This window comes from Lytechinus variegatus, chromosome 6 (assembly GCF_018143015.1).
Source record: "Lytechinus variegatus isolate NC3 chromosome 6, Lvar_3.0, whole genome shotgun sequence".
Taxonomy (NCBI): Eukaryota; Metazoa; Echinodermata; class Echinoidea; order Temnopleuroida; family Toxopneustidae; genus Lytechinus; species Lytechinus variegatus.
The window spans coordinates 29,585,037-29,609,052 of record NC_054745.1 but is presented as its reverse complement, the minus strand read 5'-3'; the positions used below and the strand labels follow the sequence as shown (position 1 = coordinate 29,609,052).

The 24,016-nt window shown below is 38.2% G+C and overlaps 2 protein-coding genes across 3 annotated transcripts; one reads left to right on the top strand and one right to left on the bottom strand.

The window, feature by feature from the left end:
• Positions 1 to 923: 923 nt before the first annotated feature.
• LOC121417697 (extensin-like) lies at positions 924 to 4,813 on the bottom strand. The gene is made up of 2 exons (XM_041611430.1): positions 4,727 to 4,813; positions 924 to 2,201 (listed from the first exon to the last, which is right to left on the bottom strand). The coding sequence occupies exons 1-2, from the start codon at positions 4,811 to 4,813 to the stop codon at positions 924 to 926; spliced, it is 1,365 nt and encodes a 454-aa protein (XP_041467364.1).
• A 3,085-nt stretch (positions 4,814 to 7,898) lies between these two features.
• On the top strand, positions 7,899 to 23,750 carry LOC121416591 (methylthioribose-1-phosphate isomerase-like). 2 transcript variants are annotated; one of them, XM_041610084.1, is made up of 7 exons: positions 7,899 to 8,065; positions 9,541 to 9,741; positions 14,298 to 14,533; positions 16,189 to 16,355; positions 18,826 to 19,002; positions 19,699 to 19,923; positions 23,581 to 23,750. In XM_041610084.1, exons 2-7 carry the CDS (start codon positions 9,553 to 9,555, stop codon positions 23,709 to 23,711), a joined length of 1,125 nt encoding a protein of 374 aa, XP_041466018.1. In that variant the 5' UTR covers positions 7,899 to 8,065; positions 9,541 to 9,552; the 3' UTR covers positions 23,712 to 23,750. The 2 variants fall into 2 exon arrangements, with proteins under 2 accessions (XP_041466018.1, XP_041466017.1); XM_041610083.1 differs by having other exon boundaries at positions 7,899 to 8,066; positions 9,537 to 9,741.
• The last annotated feature ends 266 nt before the right edge of the window (positions 23,751 to 24,016 follow it).

The following is a 24,016-nucleotide window of genomic DNA, read 5'->3' as shown; positions in this document are numbered from 1 at the left end:
GACAAAGATTTTTAAGCAGTTCCTCGTGATTTAAAGAGCATTTTCAATAGATTCTCAACGTTCCAACATGCGTCTGCGTAGTGGTTTCAAGAACTGACTGTTAATTTACAATGCCCTAAGAAATTTATATTACTTTTAAATAATCATTTACAATAACTATCATAATCATATTTTCCTTTATTTCGAGGGGAGATGGGGTATGATATTGATTTTGATAGGAGATGCAACAAGTTAACACCGTCAATTATACAAACTAGAAACAATACAAAGGTAAATAATTTCTTACCATTCAACGCAAATAGTGTCAAAAGCCGAGTCAATGTGTTTTCATTCATCTGCAAGGGAAAATTGAGTAAAGAAATATTATGTAATGCATTAATGGAAGATGTAATTTCTTTTATTCCGTCTAATGGCATGCAACTCGATTTCTTTTTCCTGTTTTAAAATACAAATACCAGTAGGTGAAACTGATCGGCAATTGAGCATGACAATTTTGTTTCTTTCGATTACATTTTTGACCTTCTATCAGAAAACAATAATGAGTAACTTACAGGAAGGAAAAGAGAGTGAGCTGTTCATTCTAAATCAAATCCGTCCAGCCTAGTAGGAAGGGGTGAAAGGTGGTGACAGAATCAAGGCGTGTGTATAAAAATGCAAGGGGTGAAGGGTGTCGGACGAGAGTGGGTGTGTGGTTGGATGGTAGATGAGAATAGGCGTGTGTGGGTGGAGGGTGGGTGAAAGTAGGTGTTTATGGTTGGACGGTGGGTACATTTTGGTGTGTGTGCGTGGAACGTGGGTGAGAGTAGGTGTGTGGGGTGGAGGGTTGATGAGAGCAGGTGTGTGTGGGGTTGAGGGTGGATGAGAGTAGGTGTGTGGGTGGAGGGTGGATGAGAGTAGGTGTGTGGCGTGGAGGGTTGATGAAATTAGGTGTTGGGGTGGGTTAGAGTAGGTGTGGGGAGTGGAAGGGTGGATAAGAGTAGGTTTGATGGGTGGAGGGTGGATGAAATTAGGAGTGGGGAGTGGACTGGTGGATTAGAGTAAGTATGATGGGTGCAGGGTAGATGAAAATAGGTGTATTGGGTGGAGGGTGGATGAGAGTAGGTGTGTGGGGTGGAGGGTAGATGAGAGTAGGTGTGTGGGTGGAGGGTGGATGAGAGTAGGTGTGTGGGGTGGAGGGTGGATGAGAGTAGGTGTGTGGGTGGAGGGTGGGTGAGAGTAGGTGTGTGTTGGGTGGAGGGTAGATGAGAGTAGGTGTGTGTTGAGTGGAGGGTAGATGAGAGTAGGTGTGTGGGTGGAGGGTGGGTGAGTGTAGGTGTGTGGGGTGGAGGGTGGATGAGAGTAGGTGTGTGGGGTAGAGGGTGGGTGAGAGTAGGTGTGTGGGTGGAGGGTGGGTGAGAGTAGGTGTGTGGGTGGAGGGTGGGTGAGAGTAGGTGTGTGGGGTGGAGGGTGGATGAGAGTAGGTGTGTGGGTGGAGGGTGGATGAGAGTAGGTGTGTGGGGTGGAGGGTGGATGAGAGTAGGTGTGTGGGTGGAGGGTGGATGAGAGTAGGTGTGTGGGTGGAGGGTGGGTGAGAGTAGGTGTGTGGGTGGAGGGTGGGTGAGAGTAGGTGTGTGGGTGGAGGGTGGGTGAGAGTAGGTGTGTGGGTGGAGGGTGGGTGAGAGTAGGTGTGTGGGGTAGAGGGTGGATGAGAGTAGGTGTGTGGGGTGGAGGGTGGATGAGAGTAGGTGTGTGGGTGGAGGGTGGGTGAGAGTAGGTGTGTGGGGTAGAGGGTGGATGAGAGTAGGTGTGTGTGGAGGGTGGGTGAGAGTAGGTGTGTGGGTGGAGGGTGGGTGAGAGTAGGTGTGTGGGTGGAGGGTGGATGAGAGTAGGTGTGTGGGTGGAGGGTGGATGAGAGTAGGTGTGTGGGTGGAAAGTGGGTGAGAGTAGGTGTGTGGGTTGGAGAGTGGGTGAGAGTAGGTTTGTGTGGCTGGAGGGTTGATGAGAGTAGGTGTGTGGGTTGAGGATGGATGAGAGTAGGTGTGTGTGGTGGAGGGTGGATAAGAGTAGGTGTGTGAGGTGAAGGGTGGGTGAGAGTAGGTTTGTGGGGTGAAGGGTGGATGAAAGTAGGTGTGTGGGGTGGAAGGGTGGATTAGAGTAGGTGTGTGGGGTGGAGGGTGGATGATAGTTGGCCTACGCGGTGCTGAGTGTGGATGAGAGTTGTTCTATGGGGTAGAGGTTGGATGAGACTAGGTGTATGGAGTTGAGGATGAGGGTGACTGTATGGGTTCGTAGGTGAGATTAGGGATGTAGATGAAAGAAACATTCCTTGAATGTTTTGAGCGCCGAGGCAGCCCAGCTATTAAAAGCCGGGGTAATAATAAGCAGGGCCCGCTGGGAGAAGAGTTAGCCGAACTTAAGAGGCTTCCCTGGGTAAATATACCTATATCATTATAATTATCATTATTATCATCATTACTATAGTACAGCGTCATAAGCTACCTTGTCTCTTACGCGACGGAATAGGGCATTTTCACAATCACTATGTAGACTCTTTCAAAAACGCAACAATTCTCTTTAAAAAAGTTGAATGACAATGGACAGTGGCTGGAATTTTGGTGGATATGAATAGCTGATCGTCCAACGATTTCTCATATTTCGATTGCAGATATGTCCTTTGTCCAGTTGAGAGCCCAGGGCGAAACTGCTGTTTTGGTTAACCGATTTTCGACAAAGCAGTTTTCGTAATAAGCCAGTTCGTAGTTCCTTTCTGCGCATGATCAAAAGATTCTACGCATGATCAGAGGAAGGTCATTTGTACTAAAGTGACATGGTGCTTTAAAATCTAATGAGATAAGCGCCAACTTTGATGTCTTGATTATTCATATATTCTTTTGAATTGTCGTTTTCATTTACATCCACAAAAAAAACAATTTTTCCACGAACGACTGGTATTTCACAGTTTGCAAAGTACATTGTGCAACATGCTATGATATGCATTCAAAGTAGGAATGCAACAAATACCTTCATAAAGTGTTCATTGGTGTGCTATTCTAGTCACCTGGTCTATTCAATTTCTTCATCCTGCTATGTAAGGCAAGCATACGTAATATCTTGCTTTGAAATCTGCCTATCATAATGAAAGAAATGAAAGGTCATTTGACCAAAATTGTCCATGAGGTAACTACAAACTGGTCTATTAAATGGCTTTTGATAAAAGATTCTCTGCGTAAAAAAAAACATTTGCATTGTGATGGAAAAAAAAATCCTTATTTCCGAAATATTTTTTTACAGTGTAGGTACACGTGCATGCAGGGAGAGAGAGTGACTCGTTTCCGGAGAGAAGTCGAACAAAAACCATTATATTCAATAAACCATGATTTTTTTTATTAGTCTCGAAGTTAGCTCTAACTTAGTACCAGATATTCTGTCCATATTTCTGTTTTTATTTTCAATTTTTTTTATTATGTTTTGACCCTTTTTGTTTTCCTGCCAAGCTCCTGTAAATATTGTGATTATTGATGATTTATGATAAGAACATGAATTCAAAAACATTAAGCCTACACAACAACAAAATAAATACATTCGTAGGACCACACCACAAGCATTGCGTTTAATTTGTGGTGTTAGTTCAACACTCATGGGTGGTATTAAAACACCTTTGTTGTATCCTTTACACTCGGTGTTAAATTCACTCTCTAGGATGTAATTTTAACACCTAAGGGTGTAGTCCTCTAGGGAAACAAACTGGAGTCGGTTTTAACACCCCATATCAGGCCCGTGCCCCACCCCCCTCGTTTGAGAGCCATAATCAAAATTTGTAATGTGAATATACCGCGAGGACCGTGTTTCTTTTTTTTTTTTTTTTTTTGCTCGTCTAATTTTCAGCGGACGAACTGACCTTTAATTTTGCCTGAAAATCTTTCTTTTTTCCTTTTTTATTCTTATTTTTTATCTTTGATTTTTGTGTCAAACTTTCATCGGTGAAATGTGCCCCGGCCCTCCCCCTTGGAAAATCCTGCTTCCGCCCCTATGTGTATATATCTCAACTCTCTGCCAATTTATCTGAATAGTTCTCAAACATCTTACCTTACTTGCTAAGCTAGAACAGGCACTCAGAATCAATCTCGTCCTCAGAGTATCGGTGGGATATCATGAAGTTACTAATTTCTAGTAAGAAATAAGAATTGATCGATCTTGCTGAAGCAATTCAGAGGTCTATTCCACCGGCAGTTCAAAAGTAGCTCCCTCCACAACACCAATCAACTGGAGCAAAGTTGATAAGTGAGTGAAAAATCGCTTGTGCATGTGCTATATCTTGTCCCCAAAACGGGGAGAGAGAACCATGTAAGCATGTTGAAAACCATTGTAATGGATCATGATTAATGAACGAAAACTAAAAGCAAAATCGCAGCTGAGAGTGTCACAATGTATATTATCCCCTTCCATTATGTTACCAATGTAATCAACTGTTTTATAATTCTCTTGGTTTTTTTATTTAATCAGTAAAATGCAAAAAAAAAGTATAAGCGCTTAAAAGGCGGAGCAACAGCAACGTCAATGTTGGTCAATAAGAGCGTCAAATAATAAGAAGAAAATAAACTGTGAAGTTCGGGTTCACTCAAGGTCTGCGAAAGATGTGCGCATTACGCAATCTCGGTGAAACTCCCCAAGCAGGACTCAGAAAATTGTGTCAAAGAAACTCCTGCTCGTCTTACTCGTTCAGACTTGCTAATTTCCTCATTGTTACTTTTTTGAAGAAGAAGAAATAGATGTTACATCTATTCACACAGCATGGCCCTTGGTAGCGGGGGCGGGGAGGGGGTGCTGATCGCATCCCTATTGGGGCTTCTGCTTGTGTTATTCCCCACCGTCAGCATCCCCTTGAAATCTGATAGATATGGTAAATGGCAGAAATGTTACACAAATGACCTATTTGATAGTTAAGACCCTTGTTTGGTTTCGTTCTGTTTTTTTCTTTTGTTTTGTGTGTATGTGTTTTTTTTTGTGCTTGTCAAATTGGTCCTGGAATGAAATCTCATTCTTTTTTGTATCGGAAACCTTCCTTTTTACTTATTAAATTTATCCTGCAAGAACATTCACTTTTAGAACAACCCTTTTCTGGGGGGGGGGGGGTGTCAAATGTAAACCAGGGGAGCGTTTCATGAAAGAACTTGTCGGACGTTTTATCTGACAAGTTCCACTTTATCCGACAGTTACCATAGTAATGATGCTTCTCAGCTAATCAGATTAAAGGAAAGATGTCAGATCTGACAACTTGTCAGACAAAAATGTTGATGAAACGCACCCCAGATTCCCCTTTAAAAAAAGTCGTTCCTAGGTCCCTAAAAGGCAACAATTTTTCTCAGTTCCTTGCGGCTTAAGGATAAAACCAACCTTGATCCCGTAACACAAAGGTAATAGCGATTAATCGTACTCTCGATTTTACGATTGATTGTACATTGTATAGTCAATGGAATCAATTGTAGAAAAATGTTCTACGATAATTGCCAAGCTTTGTGTTACGGGCTTCTGATCAAGTTCAAGCAGGCCCATGCAAGCCGTACAATCCTATTTGAAGTTCTTGTAATAAATACCTCAATTCTTAAACATTATTTTGTTCCTGGTATCTGTGATAGAGTAGAATATCTATTTTTTTCTTCTAGAATTTCCTTTCACTAGCTGACTTGGTGGGGGGGGGGGCTCAAAGAGAAATGATATAAAGAAAATGAAAGCGAAAATCGTGAACTGTAATGTTATTAACTGAATATTATGTCAAAATCTATCACAAATCTGAATATTTGTCAGAAAAATGTCATTTTTTTGCTCGCTCGCTCGCAACTTTTCATAAATTTTGCCCGATAAGCCATATCTATTCCCCTGAAAAATATTGGCTCAGTACCCCACTGTAAAGTACTGGAACAAGTACTCTTCCTCTCAAAGCATTTTTATTTCTTTACTATACACATGAAACCTTAAGCTAATTCATTATCTTAATCTTTAATATAGATATAATAATAATAATATAGGGTATTTATATTGCGCACATATCCACCTTGTTAGGTGCTCCTATATTACCCGGCTAAGCTAGGCGTTCATAGCGCACACAGCTTTTTAAGGAATTACTTCCTACCGGTACCCATTTACCTCACCTGGGTTGAGTGCAGCACATTGTTGGTCAGTTTCTTGCTGAAGGAAATTATCACGCCATAGCTGGGATTCGAACCCACGAGCCTCTGTTTCAAAGTCCGAAGACTAATCCACTGGGCCACAACGCTCCATATCCCAAAAGGTATATTGAAACTAGATATTTGAAGAAAAAAACAGTCAATGAGAGACCCCATGTAATGTTAGTAAATTTGCTTATCTTTCATCCTTTCCAATCTTTAATTTTACTTCCTCCCCCATCAGATTATGTTTCACATATGCTTTCCAATCAAAATATCGTTTCAGCTAAAACCACTTTGGGGGCTTATAAACGCAGGTTTATGCTGAACCGTGATAAATGCTCAGTTTTCGGTACCTCTTTGGCAATTAGTGTAAAGAATCCTTGTATCAAAGTCACTCCAAGGACTCTCGTTAAATGTATAATTCATGTACTAATGGATCAACCGTAGGGTAGATAAGACACTGGTTTATCAGGCAATGACACGTCAGAAAATTAACATTAAATGAAACAATGAAAAGCACAACCAGGTCGGATATTTCTACATTGTTATATGCTCGAGACGAAGGCGAGGGAATGATCCAAGTGCGAGAATATAAAGTGTCTTTAAAATGGGAGTGCAAGAGATCTAAAGACGTAGCCAAGGACATCATCTGACATCACAGAATGAGGACTGTTTTTGTAATGTCCTCCTAAATTACGTATTAATTTTGAATAGAGATTGATAGAAAGACAGATATACAGACATTTAAACAGCCGGATCAATTATAGATAGATAGATAGACAGCAATATCTAAACAGATAATTATTAGACAGATAGATAGAAAAATAAATAGTTCAAGAGAGATAAATTAATAGACAGACAGATAGATGGATCGATAGATAGAAAGATAGACATGTTTAAACAGATATTAGGCAGAGAGATAGATAGATAGATAAATAGAAAGATAGACAAATATATATATCATTTAGGTAGATAGATTTACGTACGGCCTAATACGGCAGCCGCATGTATTATCCAACAAAAATGAAAGCATTTGTTTTCTCTCAAAATTAAAATATGAAAAGTGAAATGATTTTTCGTCAAAAAAATGTATTTTGTTTGAAAGTGAAATATATCCTTTTTTTAAAGTGAAATATATCTTTTTTGGAAAAGTAAAATATATATTTTTTTGAAAAGTGAAATATACATTTTTTTTGAAAAGTGAAATATATTTTCCAAAGGGGAATATATATTTTTTTAAGTGATAATTTTTCTTTTTTTGAAAACCGAGATATATTTTTTATGAAAAGTGAAACACATTTTTAAGGTAAAGTGGAATAGGCCTACATTTTTTGAAATATAAATTTCTTCGAGAGTGACATGGTTTAGTGGAAGAGAAACATATTTATTTCAAGTGACATATATATTTGATTGTAGTCACGATGTGTTGATTTTGTTGTGATTGTGGTGAAGTGAAATCGTGTTTTGTTGCCATTTACTATGCGTATTTTGTTGAGATATTGGAGTAATTTATGTTGCTGTTCTGTGTATTTTGAGGAAAAATATGTTTTCCGTGATTTTCCGTTTGAAATGCCACTTTCCGTTTCAAAAGGCCATTTCCGTGAATTCCGTCGGTTTTCCGCGATCGCGGAAAATCACAGTCCCTAATTGTTTCTCTATGTGCGTGCCATACCCACGAAACTCCTCATTGACGAAAATAGGCCTAGGGTCAGCCCGCAAATTTCCTTTTTCGATTAGTCTCAGAAACGCATTGGTACTACCGGTCGCACTGCACTGTACACGTGTGGGCGGTGGGTCAGTAGCCTAGTTAATGTTATTTTTTGTTTGTTTTCGGAGGTTTAGCTAATTTGATTTTGAGAGTAGTCGCCACTGTTCGACGTCCTGTCCATAAAGTGATATACACGAAGAAAAGAATACGTGTAAGTCAGATACACAAGTTTCGTATTTAGAGATAGAGAGGGTCTCAACTCGGAGTCCAGGGGCCGATTAATTGCATTGCACGAAATGGTTTTTCCAAGGACCGTCTTTCGTGTCGCCCATCTTTTATGATACGCTATAAGCGGGTGTTTCTGAAATTTATGATAAAGAATAAGATTCGATAGCTTGCTTTTAAGTCAAATTTTATACAATTTCATGATCTATCACATATTAAAGATTTTGTTTACTTTAACGGATGAACATGATGAATAAGATATGTTTGTAGGTAATTTATTAAAAATGCGTTTCACATGGCCAAGGCCAAGCGACAAAAAAAATGGTTCTTGCAAAGACCCTTTAGGCTTTCGTGCAACTGCAATCGGCCCCAGGACTCGTCCGTCGTGGTCCGTGTAATATTTTGGCAGAGGGTACTCCCCAAAATGCGGTAGAATGTCATGAATGTGATCGTATAGCATCCCAATTTAAAACTTGTTTATTTTGGGGAAAAAATAAATTAGGCCTATGCACTTACGCCTACCTCAAATACTAAGGATGAACAGTAGAGGCGCACGGCCAATATGGGAGACTCTCTCCAATAGGGAAGACTTGCTTTGCAAAAGGACAAAAGAAACAACACCAAAAACAGCATGATTTTTTCCACCCAAAATTTTGTCTCACTGAAGTCAGAAGCCCATTTGTTTTGTGTGTGATTGACAACAAAAATCCTTATCAAAACAAAAGTAGACGGTGAATTTTTAAAGTAGACGGTGAAAAGGGGTAATTTGTCATGAGGAATCTGCTTATCACATTTTAATTTGCCGCCAAGGTAATCCTTTTGCCGCAAATGTAAACAAAGGAAATTAGTCTCCAAAACTGGAGACTGTCTCTGAAATTGGATACCCAAATTCTTTACAAAAGTCTCTGATATTGGAGATAATTTCCAACATTGGAGACAGTCTCCAATATTGGCCGTGCGCCTCTACTGATGAAGGTCTATCATGACACAGAATCCTGACATCGCATCGACTCGAGGCACAAACTGGACCCTCAAAAATAGGAAAAGTTCTGTCTCTTTCATTCTCCTTTCAAAATTGAAAACAAAATGGCTGATCGATACTGAGAATGAATGCTTCGCGGGCCAGAGCTCCCTGGGTTACCGGGCTGAGAGAGAGAGTTATGCTGTGTGTCATGAAAAAAATGCTCTTTCAATTTTTTTTTCAAGTTCTTTTTTTTTTGGGGGGGGGATAATTAAGTGCAGAAGCTCTTGCTTTGTCCAATGGGTAAGATAAATATTGTGTTGCAATATACTAGATGTTACTCTTAATTTTTTTTCCTTTACTGGAAGCAGAAAAGGGAATACTTTTTTTATTAAAAAAAAAACAGTTCAAGTAGTACTCAATTTCCAAAAAAAAAACCCCAATGTCTGATGACTTGAAAGAATGAACTACATTGAATGCTCATTTCTTTGAATACCTAGGGAGTACCAAAGATGGATCAGAATAAGTCTGCTGAGCCAGCCGAAAAGAAAGCAAGGAACGAAAACACAATGACGCTAGAGGCCATTCGCTACAAGGGGAGGAGTTTGGAGATCTTGAACCAGAAGAAGCTCCCTCTTGAGACGGTTTATGAACAGGTCACATCGACCGAAGATGGCTGGCATGCCATCAGAGAAATGAAGGTATGGAGCTTACTGTAGCGTAGGAAAAACATGAGGGCTATGGGCAATTTCACCCCCAAGACATCCCAAACTGCCCCTAAAATTCCTCCAAAATGCATGCTTTGTGGCGACCATTCATTCTAGGGCACCCAAGGGTTCATTACCATCCTGCCTGTGGGGAATCTACAGGTAGGACTAGGTATGCCAATGCTGTGCACATCACACAATTTCAAAAATCATTAAAATATCACTTTTGTGACCAAAAATACTAATTTCCATACAGTTTAAATTTATTTTTCATTAGTAACTTGGGGGTAATTTTTGTATTTACCAGGGGCGGTATTCTGAAAACGTTCTTATCTTAATTTTGTTCTTATCTACGTCACTTTCTTAAATTGGTATTCTGAAAACGTTCTTATCTTTTTCTTATCTTTTGTTCTTATCTTTGTTCTTATCTTGCTTTCCATCCAATGCTGAGCGCGTAAATTTACAACTCGCGCATATAATACCAAAGCGCGCTAAAAGATAAGAACAAAATTAAGATAAGTGGTATTCTGAAAACGTTCTTATCTTTTTTCGTTCTCACATCTCACGATGTCCGCGTTTTTTCTTGCTCAAAATCGATGGCCTCTAGTAGTAACAAATACCCACAAGTATTCCTCCCACCATTTCTTTCATTCACCCTTTATTTTGCCCGTCTCTTTTTTCTACCCCTTCTTTCTTTTCCTTTTTTCTTCCTTTCTATCTGTCTGTCTTTCTTCTTTTCTTTCATTCTTCATTTATATATTTTCTTTTGTTCTGTTTGAATCTTTTAATTTCTTTTTTTTTTCTTTTGCTTTGTTTCATTTATACTTCATCTTTCTTCCTTTTTTATTTTCCCTTTTCGTTTTATCCCTTTCTTTTTTTTCTATAATGAGTATTTTGTCTACTTTTCCCCCGTTTCTCTTCCTTTTCTTTCTTTTTCCTTTTTCTTTCTTTCTTCCTTCACTTGTTTGTAATCTTTTTATTTTTTTTCCTTATTTTTCTTCCATTCTTTCGTTTTTATACATGCTTTTCCTTTTTTAATCATTCATTTTATTTTTCCCCCTTTTTCTTCCTTCCCTTTAATAATTTTTACTTTTTCTTTCTCATTTTTTTTTATTTATGCTTTCTGACACTTTTGTGTCTTTTTTTTATACTTTCTTTTTTTCCTTATTTTGCTCATTTTTTTTCGTTCGTTCTTTACTCTTTTTCTTTACTTTCTTCTCTCTATCTTCTATTAACTATTTTCTTTATTCTTTCCATTGATTTTTTTTCGTTTTCTTTTCCCAACTTAATATTTTCCCTTTTCGTTTTCTTTTTCTTTCTTTCTTTCTTTCTTTGAATTTACCTTTCTTTCCTTTATCTTTTTGTAGTCTTCATATTTGCCTTAATTTTCCTTTCATTATTTTTCTCTCATCTTTATTTCTTTGTTTAATTTTCTTTTTTTTCTCTCTTCCTTCACTTTTTACATTTTTATTCCCTTTTTTCTCTTTTTTTTCTTTCTTTAATTCGTTCTTTTTTTAGACTTTTTTTTCTTTTTCGGTTCCTTGTTACTTTATTTTATCTTATTAATTTGACCTTTTTCTATTTTTGTGTGTATTCATTTTAGTTAATCCTTTTTTTCCTTCATTTTTGTTCCTTCACTTTATCATTGATAATTGTTCTATTTCTCTCTTCCGTTTCCTTCTTTTATTCATTCTATTTTCTTTCTTTTTTAATTTTTAAGTTCTTTTTGCTTGCTTTCTTTCGTTTTCTCTTTATTTTTTCATTATTTCTGCTTTGTCCCTTTCATCTTTTTTTTTCTGCCTCATTCTGACCCTTTTCTGTCTTCTTACTTTCATACCTACTTACTTTCTTTCTTCATATTTTGTTATTTATTCGTACCTGCTTTATTTACTTTTCTTTTTTTGTGCACGTGGACGTCTCGAAATGATAAAATGAGTCATTGCGTATAAAATGCCTATTTCGCGCAATGCGCCAGAAAGAGTGAACGCGCAGCGCCCATGATATTCTCTTCACATAAGGAACGCTCTTATTGGTTAAACTGCCAATATAAAGCGCATTTTGATTGGTAAAATCTTAAAAATGGGCGTGTTGGAGATAAGAAGGGGGCAGTCCTTACAGAGATAAGAACGCGTTAAGAAGATTTTCAGAATACCGATTTACAATGATTTTAGCGTCTTCTTATCTCAGTGAGATAAGATAAAAGATAAGAACGTTTTCAGAATACCACCCCAGATTGCTCAAAAACTTGAATTTTGGGTATATTTTTGTGTACGCCCTCTATTGGTGGAAAGTAATATGGCAAGGCAATCGTAGATTTTCAATCTCTATTTTTAATTAAGAAAAAACAATTTAAAGAATCATTTACTTAAGAGCCAAAATATATGGTGAATGCATGTAGCTCTTATGGAATCTGACAGTGTCAAAAAATCAAGCATTTGTCTCAAAGAAATAGAGAAAATAAGCCAAACGTTGCCAACCTTATTTCACCACACAGGAAGGAATAACAGAGAACAAGGTTACCTTGTTCATAGAATGAGTGATTCTAGGGTTGCCCTAAGATCTGTCACAAACAATATTCAAGCTTATTCAGAAAACCAATTTAAAGAACAATGATATTTGCATAATACTGCATTAGGCTTTAGGCTTGTTTGCCTGATAAACTAGCTCATAGAATGAAAGAAATGGCCCTTAAAGGACAAGTCCACCCCAACAAAAACTTAATTTGAATAAAAAGAGAAAAAATCAATAAGCATAACACTGAAAATTTCATCAAAATCGGATGTAAAATAAGAAAGTTATGGCATTTTGAAGTTTCGCTTAATTTCACAAAACAGTTATATGCACATCTCGGTCGGTATGCAAATGAGGAACTGATGACATCGCTCACTCACTATTTCTTTTGTATTTTATTATATGAAATAATTTCATTTTCTCGTCATTGTCATGTGAAATGAAGTTTCATTCCTCCCTGAACACGTGGAATTTCATTATTTGAACATTTTGTGCTTCTGGCAAGGAGGTCCTAATCGTCAAATTCGTAAAAAATGAAATATTGTATAATTCAAACAATAAAAAACAAAAGAAATAGTGAGTGAGTGACATCGACTCTCTCATTTGGATGTAACTGGCTTGTTCATATAACTATTTTGTTAAAAATAAGCGAAACTTTGAAATGTCATAACTTTCTTAATTTACATCCGATTTTGATGAAGTTTTCAGCATTGTGCTTGTCTGATTTTTCTCTATTGATTCAAATCAACATTTTTCTGAGGTGGACTTGACCTTTAAATTCTGCAATCGCCGCAATGTGGAAAAAAAAGTAGGCATCACCCCTGAAGGAATGAAAATTATTACCTACCCAGGTGGTGCTGGTTTACATTTACCTTTTTTACACAGGAGTTTCTTAGCCCTCGCTAACCCCAGACTAGTGGTAGCTCATGAATATTCACGAGCATCGATTAGGAAAGTATTAAAACACGAATTCCAACTCGCTGACTTATGGCTATTATTCATCGCCATGTTTGCTGTTCATGAATATTCACTATGCTTACCTCTGATTGGACAACAGGACCGGCTCTGTTGCGGGGCATGAATGGGAGCGCTTAGCCCACTTTCGTTTTACACTAGCGATCTTAACCTTGTACTATCGCTCTTAGCACCGCAATTGCAGGGATAACCCTGCTTTCTTCCAGGGCCAAATAATCCCGTACTAAAGGTGGGGTTAGCCCACTTTGCAAAAATGCTGTGTAAAAAGAAAGTGGGCTAAGGTTAAACCCGTACTGTAGGTGGGGCTAAATGACAATCTAGCCCCACCTATAGTACGCCGTTAAGGAAATTTTAGCGTGTGTAAAAGGGTAATTGTAGATTGAATTGCCACCTCGACCACACCCACTTGATCTGCAAATATTTGTATTCAGCCAAATTGATCTCCTCCGATCCCACTCTAATCTTGGTTTGTCTTCAATTAATTTGTCTGATGATATACTCCTTTACCATTTTGTCTAATATCCAGTGAGGCTATGTTAGTCCATATTTTGTCCAGAATACTATTGTTATTATTATTATTGTTTGTTTGGCATCACCTGTGCCCGGGAGGCGAAAAGCGAACTGAATCACTCTGACCCGCAGGTCTCTCCTGATATAAATGATGGGGGGGGGGGGGTGCAGGTGGACTACCAGACTTGTCAACCACTACCTTTGAATTAGGGTATTTAGTCACAAACTGGCATGATTTTCTAAAAGCAAAATTATGATAAAACTGCTATTATTGTGATGAATTGGGAAATATTTCGTCCCATTGTTGTCCCCGACCTTGGCAAAGAGGGCTTCATGAAACGGTTAGCGGACAAGTGGCTCACTCTCCCCGATTTAGTGAAGAAGTTAGACTTATTTACGGTGTTGAGAAACGGGCCCCTTCCAATCAAACAACCATGTACACTATGAAGTGGGAGTTCACAATTAACACTCGCAGCCAGAAATAACTATTCTTCTTCATTATCATAACATTTTAGAAATTTCATCTTTTTTTGTCAAACTCCTATTTCCTCCAGGTTAGGGGAGCTCCTGCGATAGCGATTGTCGGATCTTTGTCTCTGGCTGTTGAGCTTAGCGGTATGTCCTTCGAGAGCAAGTCCGAGCTGGTGTCCTTTATCTGTAAACAATTCAGATACCTCAACACAGCCAGGCCTACAGCAGTGAATATGTCGGAGGCTGTAAAAAGGTTCACCAGTCTGGCAGAAGAGCTTGGCAGTGATTCTGAGACAACAATGGAGTCATTAAAGGACAGGTAAATACATATCTCTTTTTTTACCATGATTTTGTCATAGGTCTTGTTAGTCCAGTACATGTAAAATGTTCACCAGTCTTTCTCTACACCTTGGCAGTTATTATGATGCCGCAATAGAGTCATTAAAGGACAGGTAAGTATCTCTTCTTTGAGAGGAGTTTCTCAAATGCCCCATTAATTTGTTGAAGATGAAATTGGAGAATTGATGATCAAAAGCCGCATTTGGCTCTGACACAGCTCTGATTTCTTCTTCTAGGTTGATCTGCCTCCTGCAAGATTGAAGTGTGTGAGTAGCTGTGTTCAGGCGCAGTGTGTCTATTTACAAGGTACAAGTTAGCAGTATTGATGATTTAGCTTCTGCTTTCCGTCAAGCTTTAACGGATAGGGACAGTGATTTTCCGCGATCGCGGAAAACGGACGGAATTCACGGAATCGGCTGTTTGAAACGGAAAGTGGCTTTTCAAACGGAAAATCACGGAAAACACGTTTTTTCTCAAAATGCACAAAAAAGCAACAGAAATTAATCCCAAATCCTCAACAAAATACTAATATCAACTGAAAAAACACGATCTCACTTTGCAACAACAATCGTGACAATCAACACATCGTAACTACACTCGAGCCTCTCCATCACTCGATCGTATCCAAATTAGTTTACACTTACGTCCGCATAGAAGGCAGAATCCGGCCGTGTGTTGCTGCCCTCTGCGTTCGGTCATAATATAATGATCACGGTGATTCATCAAATCCAAAATGGCGGATATTCGGAAGTCGTCGACTGCTCAAAACGATGTCCGAAAAGTCCCCAAATCAGCGATAAAATCCCATTTAACAATAAAATAATGCTAATAATATGAAAGGTGAGAATATATTAATGTTGATTATGTATCCCTAATTTTTATTTTAGCTCGAATCTCTTCGATTAAAATGGATTTTAAAGCGATGTTAGTACATTGGTAGATGCAAATTTTGAGCAGCGCTAGCATTTTGACATCGCTACTCGTTGCGTATTGGTTTTCTATGTAAACGGAATTGTCAATTTTTCTTGTACACAAAGTCTATGGGGAAACGGAATTTCCGTTTCCAGACATGCTGAAACGGAATTTGAGATTTCCTGAAACGGAAAAGGCAATTTTTAGAAACGGAAAATCACTGTCCCTAAACGGAAGTCTGTTGGATTACAGGCATTGATGGAGCTGCATGGAAGAGCATTCCATGCTCTGACAGTTCTTGGAAAGTAAGGATTGTTTGTAGAGGTCTGTTCTGCAATGATGGATCTGGTAGCATATCAGGGGCCCATCTCACAAATATCTGCAATTGATAAGATCAATCGCAACTATGTAGAGCCAGCAAAGTCAACATATGAAATGCATGTTTGTTCTAAAATTGTTCTAGATATGAATGTATACACATAAAGTCATTGATTTTTTGACAATTTGGTGTGTTTTCCTTTGTTTAAAAAGGACATTTGGCAAATTCCCTGTAGAAAAAAATTGACACTGATGGATTTCCAGAGTTACAATTGATTGGATCAATCGTAACTCTTTTTAAGATGGGGCCCATATGTAGCTGAAGACTCCGACTTGAGTCCACATGCTCAGGTTTTATTCAACATTGAAAAAAAGTATCTCTTACAATTTGTCTCCCCCTCCCAGAATAATAGAAGAGGCCGAAAACATGCTAGAGACGGATGTGCGGACCAATCAGAGCATAGGAATGCATGGAGCGGACCATTTGATAAGTTCATCCGGGGGTGGACAGGTTGTGATGACTCATTGTAACACAGGATCCCTCGCTACAGCTGGCTATGGCACAGCTTTAGGTAGGTCCAGTAAAAAAAAAACATCAGGGGGCTTTTCATAAAGCTGTTCGTAAGATCAGAGCGACTTTATGAACGACTGGTGAATCTTTCTTAAGTGCTAAACCATCGACAATGAATATACCATTTACCACAAGAAAGGATCACCAGTCGTTCTGAAAGTCGCTCTTAGGAGCAGCTTTATGAAACCTGTTTCATGTACATCTAGGAAAGGGTATCGAATCTGACATGACACCCTAACCAGGGGGCCGTTTCATAAAGCTGTTCGTAACTTAAGAGCAACTTAAAGAACGACTGGTGATCCTTTCTTACGCAATAAACCATCTCCAATGAATATACAATCTACCACAAGAAAGGATCACCGGTCGTTCTTAAAGTCACTCTTAACTTACGAGCAGCTTTATGAAACACCCATCTGTTTCATGTACATCTAGGAAAGGGTATCGAATCTGACATGACACCCTAGCCAGGACTAGTGGGTGTTTCATATTGGCTGCTAGTAAAGTAAGGTACAACTTTACGAAAGACTGGAACGTGTTCTTATGTCCTAAATGAATGACATAAGGATGTATCATTTAGCACAAAAGGGGTCACCAGTTGTGTGTAAAGTCATTTGTATCTTATGAACAGCTTTATGAATCACCCACCAGGCTTGTTTGGATGTTAGCTGGGGGGGGGGTGGATCAACCCCCTTGGAGATCCGGGTCCCGTCTTACAAAGAGTCACGATTGATCCAATCAATTGCAACTATGGAAAGCCAGCAAAGTCAATATATAAAATGCATGTTTGCCAAAAGAAATTTATGGATATCCATAAATTCATTGATTTCTTGACAATTTGGTGTGTTCTCCTTTTTTTACACCCACCAGGCTTACATTGATGGATTTCCATATAGTTAGGAGTGATTGGATCAATCATAACTCTAACCCTGGGCTTCCAATTAGCGAGCACCACAATAATTTACACAGTGGTAGTGTACAGTGTAATCAACAAGGCTGTATACATGGTTTATTTTTCAAAAATAAGTAGATTTTATTTAATCATGCTGATTTATGCACAAATCATAATGTTTTTTTCTTTAATGCTCCCAGAATGGTTATATATGGTTTAAATCAGGGATTCCCAAATGGTGGCGCGCGTGCCACTTGTGGTGCACCGAGCCTTGCATAGTGGCGCTTGGGAGCCGGTATTAAAAAAAAAGTAAAAACAAGGAAAAATTGGTGAAAAAAAATGTATCTACCAGTAACCTGGAAAAGGATTTGGTGATCATTTCAATACAGAGAGAAACCAAAAACTCTTTACTTGACACTTAATTGCTAAAATTGATTTCCTCAAATTTTGTCAAATTGAGCACTCGATAATCCCCTATTATGGAGGATCGATGGTGTTCTACTTTTTATTTATTCTATGCTGTACAAAGTTTATGAGCCACACAAGTAATTTGAAAACCCTGTTTGTAGGATTTCTATTTCAACAGCGAAAGATTTTGCATTTCCAGAGTATAAGTTTTGGTTAAGAGTTAAACATGAAATAATATGATATTTAAAGAACATGATCATAAAAGATTATGACTTTGGGACATAACAAGCGGAAACTTCGTTTCCGGAACGGATTAAAATCTGAAGTTGTAAAAGTGAAATATGTTAAGATGTATTGCCTGCGTGCACTATTAACACGAACCAAATTAATGTTACGGCACGTGAGTTGTAGAGAGAGAGAGGAGCAGTTTGGGGCATTAGTGCAGTGCAACGCATGATTTTAGCCCTTGCAAAATCGGGGAACGTAACTTCAGCCCCTGGCATACAGATGGGGGTGGGGTTTGGGGGCCCCCAAGTTTTTCACGGTCGAGAAAAAAAGGAGAAAAGGAAAGGGAAAGAGTAGAACATTCTATTATTTTATTAATATTATGCCAAACTATAGATTTTTGTATTGAAAAGTTCAATTTTTTTGCTTCAGCTGCCATATCTAGCCCCTTCATTTTTTTTTACTATTACACCACTTGCTTCAGACAATAGATCTGGTGCAGAACAGTCTAAACTCGTGGTATCATTGGCATGTTATGAAAAAGTCACTGGTCATTTTTCTTTTAATGTTAATATTGTGTAGTTTGTTGGCATTTGTATTTCTTCTGTTGATGTTAATTTAAGCCCCTCTGGGCAATTTAAAAGGCCTCATATTCCAAACCTTCTGGGGACTCTGCCCCTCGACCCCCACCAGGGGCCTCATCTGGACCCCCTCCGCTGATACATTGCTGGTTTGCGTAATAGATAATGGAGCATTACAGATTTTGAACAATTTTCAAAGCCACCTCTTTAAAGTCAAGTCCACTTCAGAAAAATATCAAGTTTTTGTTGGGATGGACTTGTCCTTTAAGTTTCCAAGGCTCTTTTTGGAGGTGAAATCACCACCCACCCCCCCCCCCCTCCATTCCCCCCGCCCACTTTTGTCTCTGCTGATTGTTCTCCCTTTCCAGGCGTTATCCGCGCTCTTCATGAAAGAGGAAAGTTGGAACACGTCTACTGCACCGAGACGCGTCCGTACAACCAGGGAGCACGTCTAACCGCTTATGAGCTCGTGTATGAACACATCCCAGCTTCACTTATTACAGACAGCATGGCTTCATTCTGTATGCCCAAGAAAGGCGTCACAGGTGAGTTTACACCAGTAATTGGTGCGGAAGGTTTCTGTATGAACACCAAGCCCTGAAATGATCGGGCACGGGGTGCAAATTTGCATTCTTGAGGCCATCGATTGCGCCAGTAAAGCCGCAAATTCTAGACGATCAGGCAGAAATATTTTCCAGGTAATTGGGCCTGCTGTAAGGGAACGGTGAAGCCATATGTGCATCATAACTTTATATCTCAAATCCAAGTACAAGTATGATGAGCACAGTTTTAAATCATGGAATCACGGGCTCGTAAAATGTTAGAAGTTCCAGCAGACATTTGTTCCCTCATTACGCATGGAGCCCTTGTATGAATGCAATCCCCGAAGCTTGACTTTATTTCTGTGCGAATTCATTGCTTATGTGGTTTTAGGTTTGTATTTTGATCAGTCATTTTGAAGATATGATCCTAAATTTGCGAGAAAGTTCGCGGACTCGGAATAAAAGTCAGATTTCTTAATTTGTAACACATTTTTTGGCGATCCTGCTTCCCATGTGTGATCTCTTATCATTACTCTTGCTATTCATTTTTGTAAGAAATAATGTAGGGATCGGGGTTGAAACTGTACTAGTGCCTTTGGAAATAAACTGTTACAAAGGTGCCTAGTGCGTATAATTCTTACTAACGCCCTCGATGATGTGTATTATTTTTATACTATATGACTTTCTTTCTCCTGACAGCTGTTGTCGTTGGTGCTGACCGTGTCGTAGCTAATGGTGACACAGCAAACAAGATCGGGACCTACCAGCTTGCCATAGCGGCCCGACATCACAACGTTCCCTTCTACGTCGCTTCCCCCGTGACCTCTTGCGACCTCAGTTTGACCTCTGGGGATGACATCGTGATTGAGGAGCGTCCAGAGGGAGAGTTGACAAAGATCAACGGCATGCAGATTGCCGCTCCAGGTATGTAGGGCTGCCAAGTCGGTTTATTTTCAATGGCCTGTATTCCAAAGCTGGGTTTAACTTACACTCAGGTTTAAAGTTGTGGTTTAAGTATGGGTAACCATCGAATCAGGAAAGAGCACAGTAAACATAAGAAACATACAACTTAATAATAATTTTGACAATTTTGGCTTCCAATAATTTTAGCACAGGGTTAGACCATAGTCTAAGTTAACCCTATCTAGGCCGGGGGGGGGCCTCGGAGGCCCCCCTCAACGAATTGTGCGATATTTTCGCCGTGCGAAATTTTTGACCGCGCCGCTCGCTGACTTTTTACTTTCAAGTCTTGCGCAACTTTTGAGACCAATTTTGCGTCACCCGGGTACGTGGTTCCGAAATTACGCAACATTATGTAAGTGCATGTCAGACCAAAAATTGCTCAAAAACGTGATTTCGTGTACAAAGTCAATGCAAATTGTGTTTTCAACCAAAATTCATAAATGCATGATTATTTTTAGTTTTGCTGGTCTAAAAGTATTTATTTTATGCTTTTTATGATCACAGAAGAGTCCCCAACAAATTTCATTGGAAAAACAAAAGATAAAAAAACAAAGAAATACATAAGAAATTGCAAAAAACAATATAATACATAAGAAAATGATTTGATATCGCAATTTTTTTCATGTGAACTTGCTAAGAACACCACAAAGAGTTTTATACCAAAAATTAGTACATTTGGATCTTTATATTTAGGGAGTTAGAGGATAAAGTATGATTTCGCATACTAATTACGCATAAATTAGCATAATCACTTAATGGCGATTCGCATGAAATAAATTACTATACAATCTTGTAGATTATGCCCTAGGCAACCCGCGTTAATTATCCATAGGGGCTATACAGTATACAATGTACTGTTACTGTACATACTACTCTGCATATATATCCATGCATTGACCACCATGACATATGACAAGGCCTGTATATAAACTACAGTGCGTATCAAAAAAAACGGGACAGATTTGAAAAGTCTAAAATTTTAGTTTCAAATTATTATGTCTATATTTTGGTGTTAATAGGTGCTCTAAGGTCTGGTCTTTCAAATGCTATTAAAAAAATAGTTTCGTTCATGCTTGAGCGAACACGGGACGTTTTTGTTGGGGGTTCAAAAAGAGGCTTGCGCCAGAATTGCAGAATATGAGTAATATGATGATCGGACTTCTTGCTTATTAGCAGACTTCCTCTTAACCTTTTCATTATCTTTGCCATAATTTTCAAATCATGCGGTCAAAATTCATTTTCAGATCTATTTATTTGCTTGAATTATTCTGTTATTTCTTTTTAATATGCTCTCTGTTAGCTTTGAATATTCCTTCTTCAAGCTAAAATTATTTTTTTTCAACCGAATTATGGGAGAGCATGGATTTTTTTATTCAAATCCTTTCATTATGTGCTACAAAGATTATGGTGCCTTTTGAACAAAGCCACACAGATGGGTGGGCGCTCGGGTTGCCCCCCCCCCCCCCCAAATTAAAAAAATCTTGACCAAGAAAAAAAGTGGACAGGAAATAAAAGGAAAGATAGAAAGTAAAATATATTATTTTCTGAATATTATGTCAAAAACTATCACAAAATTTGATATTGTAATTAAAAAAAGGTGGGAATATTTGCATGCTCACTTCGCTCGCTCACAACTTTTTAATACATTTCACCCGATCTGCCATATCTAGCTCCTTCAAAATTGACTCAATACACCATTGTCATTGAAAGACATGAATCCCTTCCTGTGTTTCCTGTCAAGCAATTAAACTTGGTCAAGGAATTAATGACCCATTGAAAAATAGATTCATGTCTTTTAAAGGTACATAACATTATTTGTTTCACATAATAAAACGATTTTGATAATCACAAGTTTTCCCAATTAATCATTCAAATCTTCTTGCTTGGGTTGACAAAAAAATCTTCTTTTCTCAGTTACTTATGAAGGAAAATTAAAAGGTAAGAGAAGATTAAATGAAAAAACGAAATAATTCAATTGAATAAATAACTTTGTAAATGAAATTTGAGAGCATAATTCGAAAATTGCGGCACAGATAATGAAAAGGTCAAGAGGAAGTCTCCTGATTAGCAAGAAGTCCGATCATTGTATTACACATATTCTGCAATTCTGGCGCAAGCCTCTTTTTGAACCCCCAACTAAAACGTCCCTTGTTCGCTCAAGCATGAATAAAATTTATTTTTTTAAATTGCATTTCAAAGATAAGACCTTAGAGCATCTATTAACACCAAAATATAGACATCATTATTTGAAACAAAAATTTTATAGACTTTTCAAATCTGTCCCGTTTTTTTTGATACGCACTGTATAGTGTCATACATTAGAAATGGGAATATTTTTGACCTCGTACCATCTAAAATCCAAGAATCCCAGGACGATAAAACCTGCTTTTTGGCTGAAAAAAGGCTATAAAAATTGGGAAATTTAGGTATAATTACCTTTTAACTCTACAAATAATGGTTTAAAAGTACTAATTATAGGAAAAACAAATTGCCTACCCCCAAACACATATGAATAGACACCAAAACCAAAGAAAAAGACCACCAAATAAAGAAGTTGTTGCCAAAATTGTGATTTTTCGGGGTTTTGGCGGCCATTTTGGATTTTGGCCCGGCACACTTTTTTCTCGGACCCGAGAGAAAAAATATTGTCATTTCATGTTGAGATACATTACAAGGAATAAAAAAAAACTGTTCCCATATTGAAATTACAAAAAAAGTATTTTTGACCCATGTATAGCCCACTCCTAATTAGACCAACTGGCAATGAGACAAAGTGATTATTGGAACAAGTGTTAATTGAACCAAAGGGTTGTTAGATGGAATGTCACGGGCGTAAATCTGTGATGTCCACCCCCCCCCGATCTCGGCCGTTGATCGCACGATTGCGATGAAAATTTACATGGGTGTTACCCATGGCATTTATTTTTTTATTTATTTTATTGTTTTCTAAATTTTGTATATATTTCTTTGTTTTTATTGTTTTTTTTTCACTGGAAATTGTCGGGGGCTATATATTGACCATAAAAAAAGATGAAATGGATTTATTTTAATCAGTAAAAGGAAAAATGGTGATACACTCATGAATTTTGGCTAAAAACACTATTTGCATTGGATTTGTACACTAATTCACGGTTTTTAGCAATTTTGGGTCTGCATGCACTAACTGAATGTTGTGTAATTTCAGAACCTCGTTCCTGGGGGTTGCAATTTTTGTGTCAAAGGTTGCACAAGACTTGAAAGTAAAAGGTCAGTGAGCACTGAGCAACGCGGTAAAAAAAATTTGCGCAGCGGATTTATCGCGATTAATGTCGAAGGGGGTTTAGGTCTAATGGCAGCAATTGAAATAACAGATATTACACTAAAATTGAGACAACAAAAGCCAAACAAACCCTAAACAAAACAAAACTGTAATACAAGAGTCTATATAGAGATTCAAATAATACTGATCCAGTAAGAAAATGTTGATATTTCTTTTTGAAGACATTTCGTGATTTACTGATACACATGGGCATGGATGTGACTTAGAGTCGCAAATCAAAAAGTTTCAAAGCCCAGTTTAGATGCTCCCTTTTATCTTTTAAATTGTCATGTTATTCTTTATTTCACTTTTTTGTTCAGGTATCTCTGGATGGAACCCTGCCTTTGACGTGACTCCGGCTGACCTTATTACTGGAATTATCACTGAGCATGGTGTCTTTAAACCTGAAGAACTAAAGGAAAAACTGACTCAACTTTCGTCAACATCATAGTATTGAACATGGTGTCTTCAAAGCAAACCAACTAAAGAAAAAACTTACTCCACTTTCTTCAACATCATAATAGTCAGGATGATGTCTTCAATGAAAACTTGACGTGACTCCTGCTGACCATATTACTGGAATTATCAACGAGCATGCTGTCTTTAAACCTGAAGAAGTAAAGGAAAATCTGACACAACTTTCGTCAACATCATAGTATTGAACATGGGGTCTTCAAAGCAAATGAACAAAAGAAAAAACTGACTCAACTTTCCTCAACATCACAGTATTGAGCATGGTGTCTTCAAAGCAAACAG

Excerpts from the sequence above, each read along its gene's own strand:
- LOC121417697 (XM_041611430.1), bottom strand. The coding sequence starts at position 4,813 with ATGCGATCAGCACCCCCTCCCCGCCCCCGCTACCAAGGGCCATGCTGT. Across the intron at positions 2,202-4,726 it reads ATTTCTTCTTCTTCAAAAAA|AACAACTCTCATCCACACTC; the intron begins GTAACAATGAGG and ends TCTACCCCATAG.
- LOC121416591 (XM_041610084.1), top strand. The coding sequence starts at position 9,553 with ATGGATCAGAATAAGTCTGCTGAGCCAGCCGAAAAGAAAGCAAGGAAC. Across the intron at positions 16,356-18,825 it reads TGGCTATGGCACAGCTTTAG|GCGTTATCCGCGCTCTTCAT; the intron begins GTAGGTCCAGTA and ends CTCCCTTTCCAG. Across the intron at positions 19,003-19,698 it reads GCCCAAGAAAGGCGTCACAG|CTGTTGTCGTTGGTGCTGAC; the intron begins GTGAGTTTACAC and ends TTCTCCTGACAG.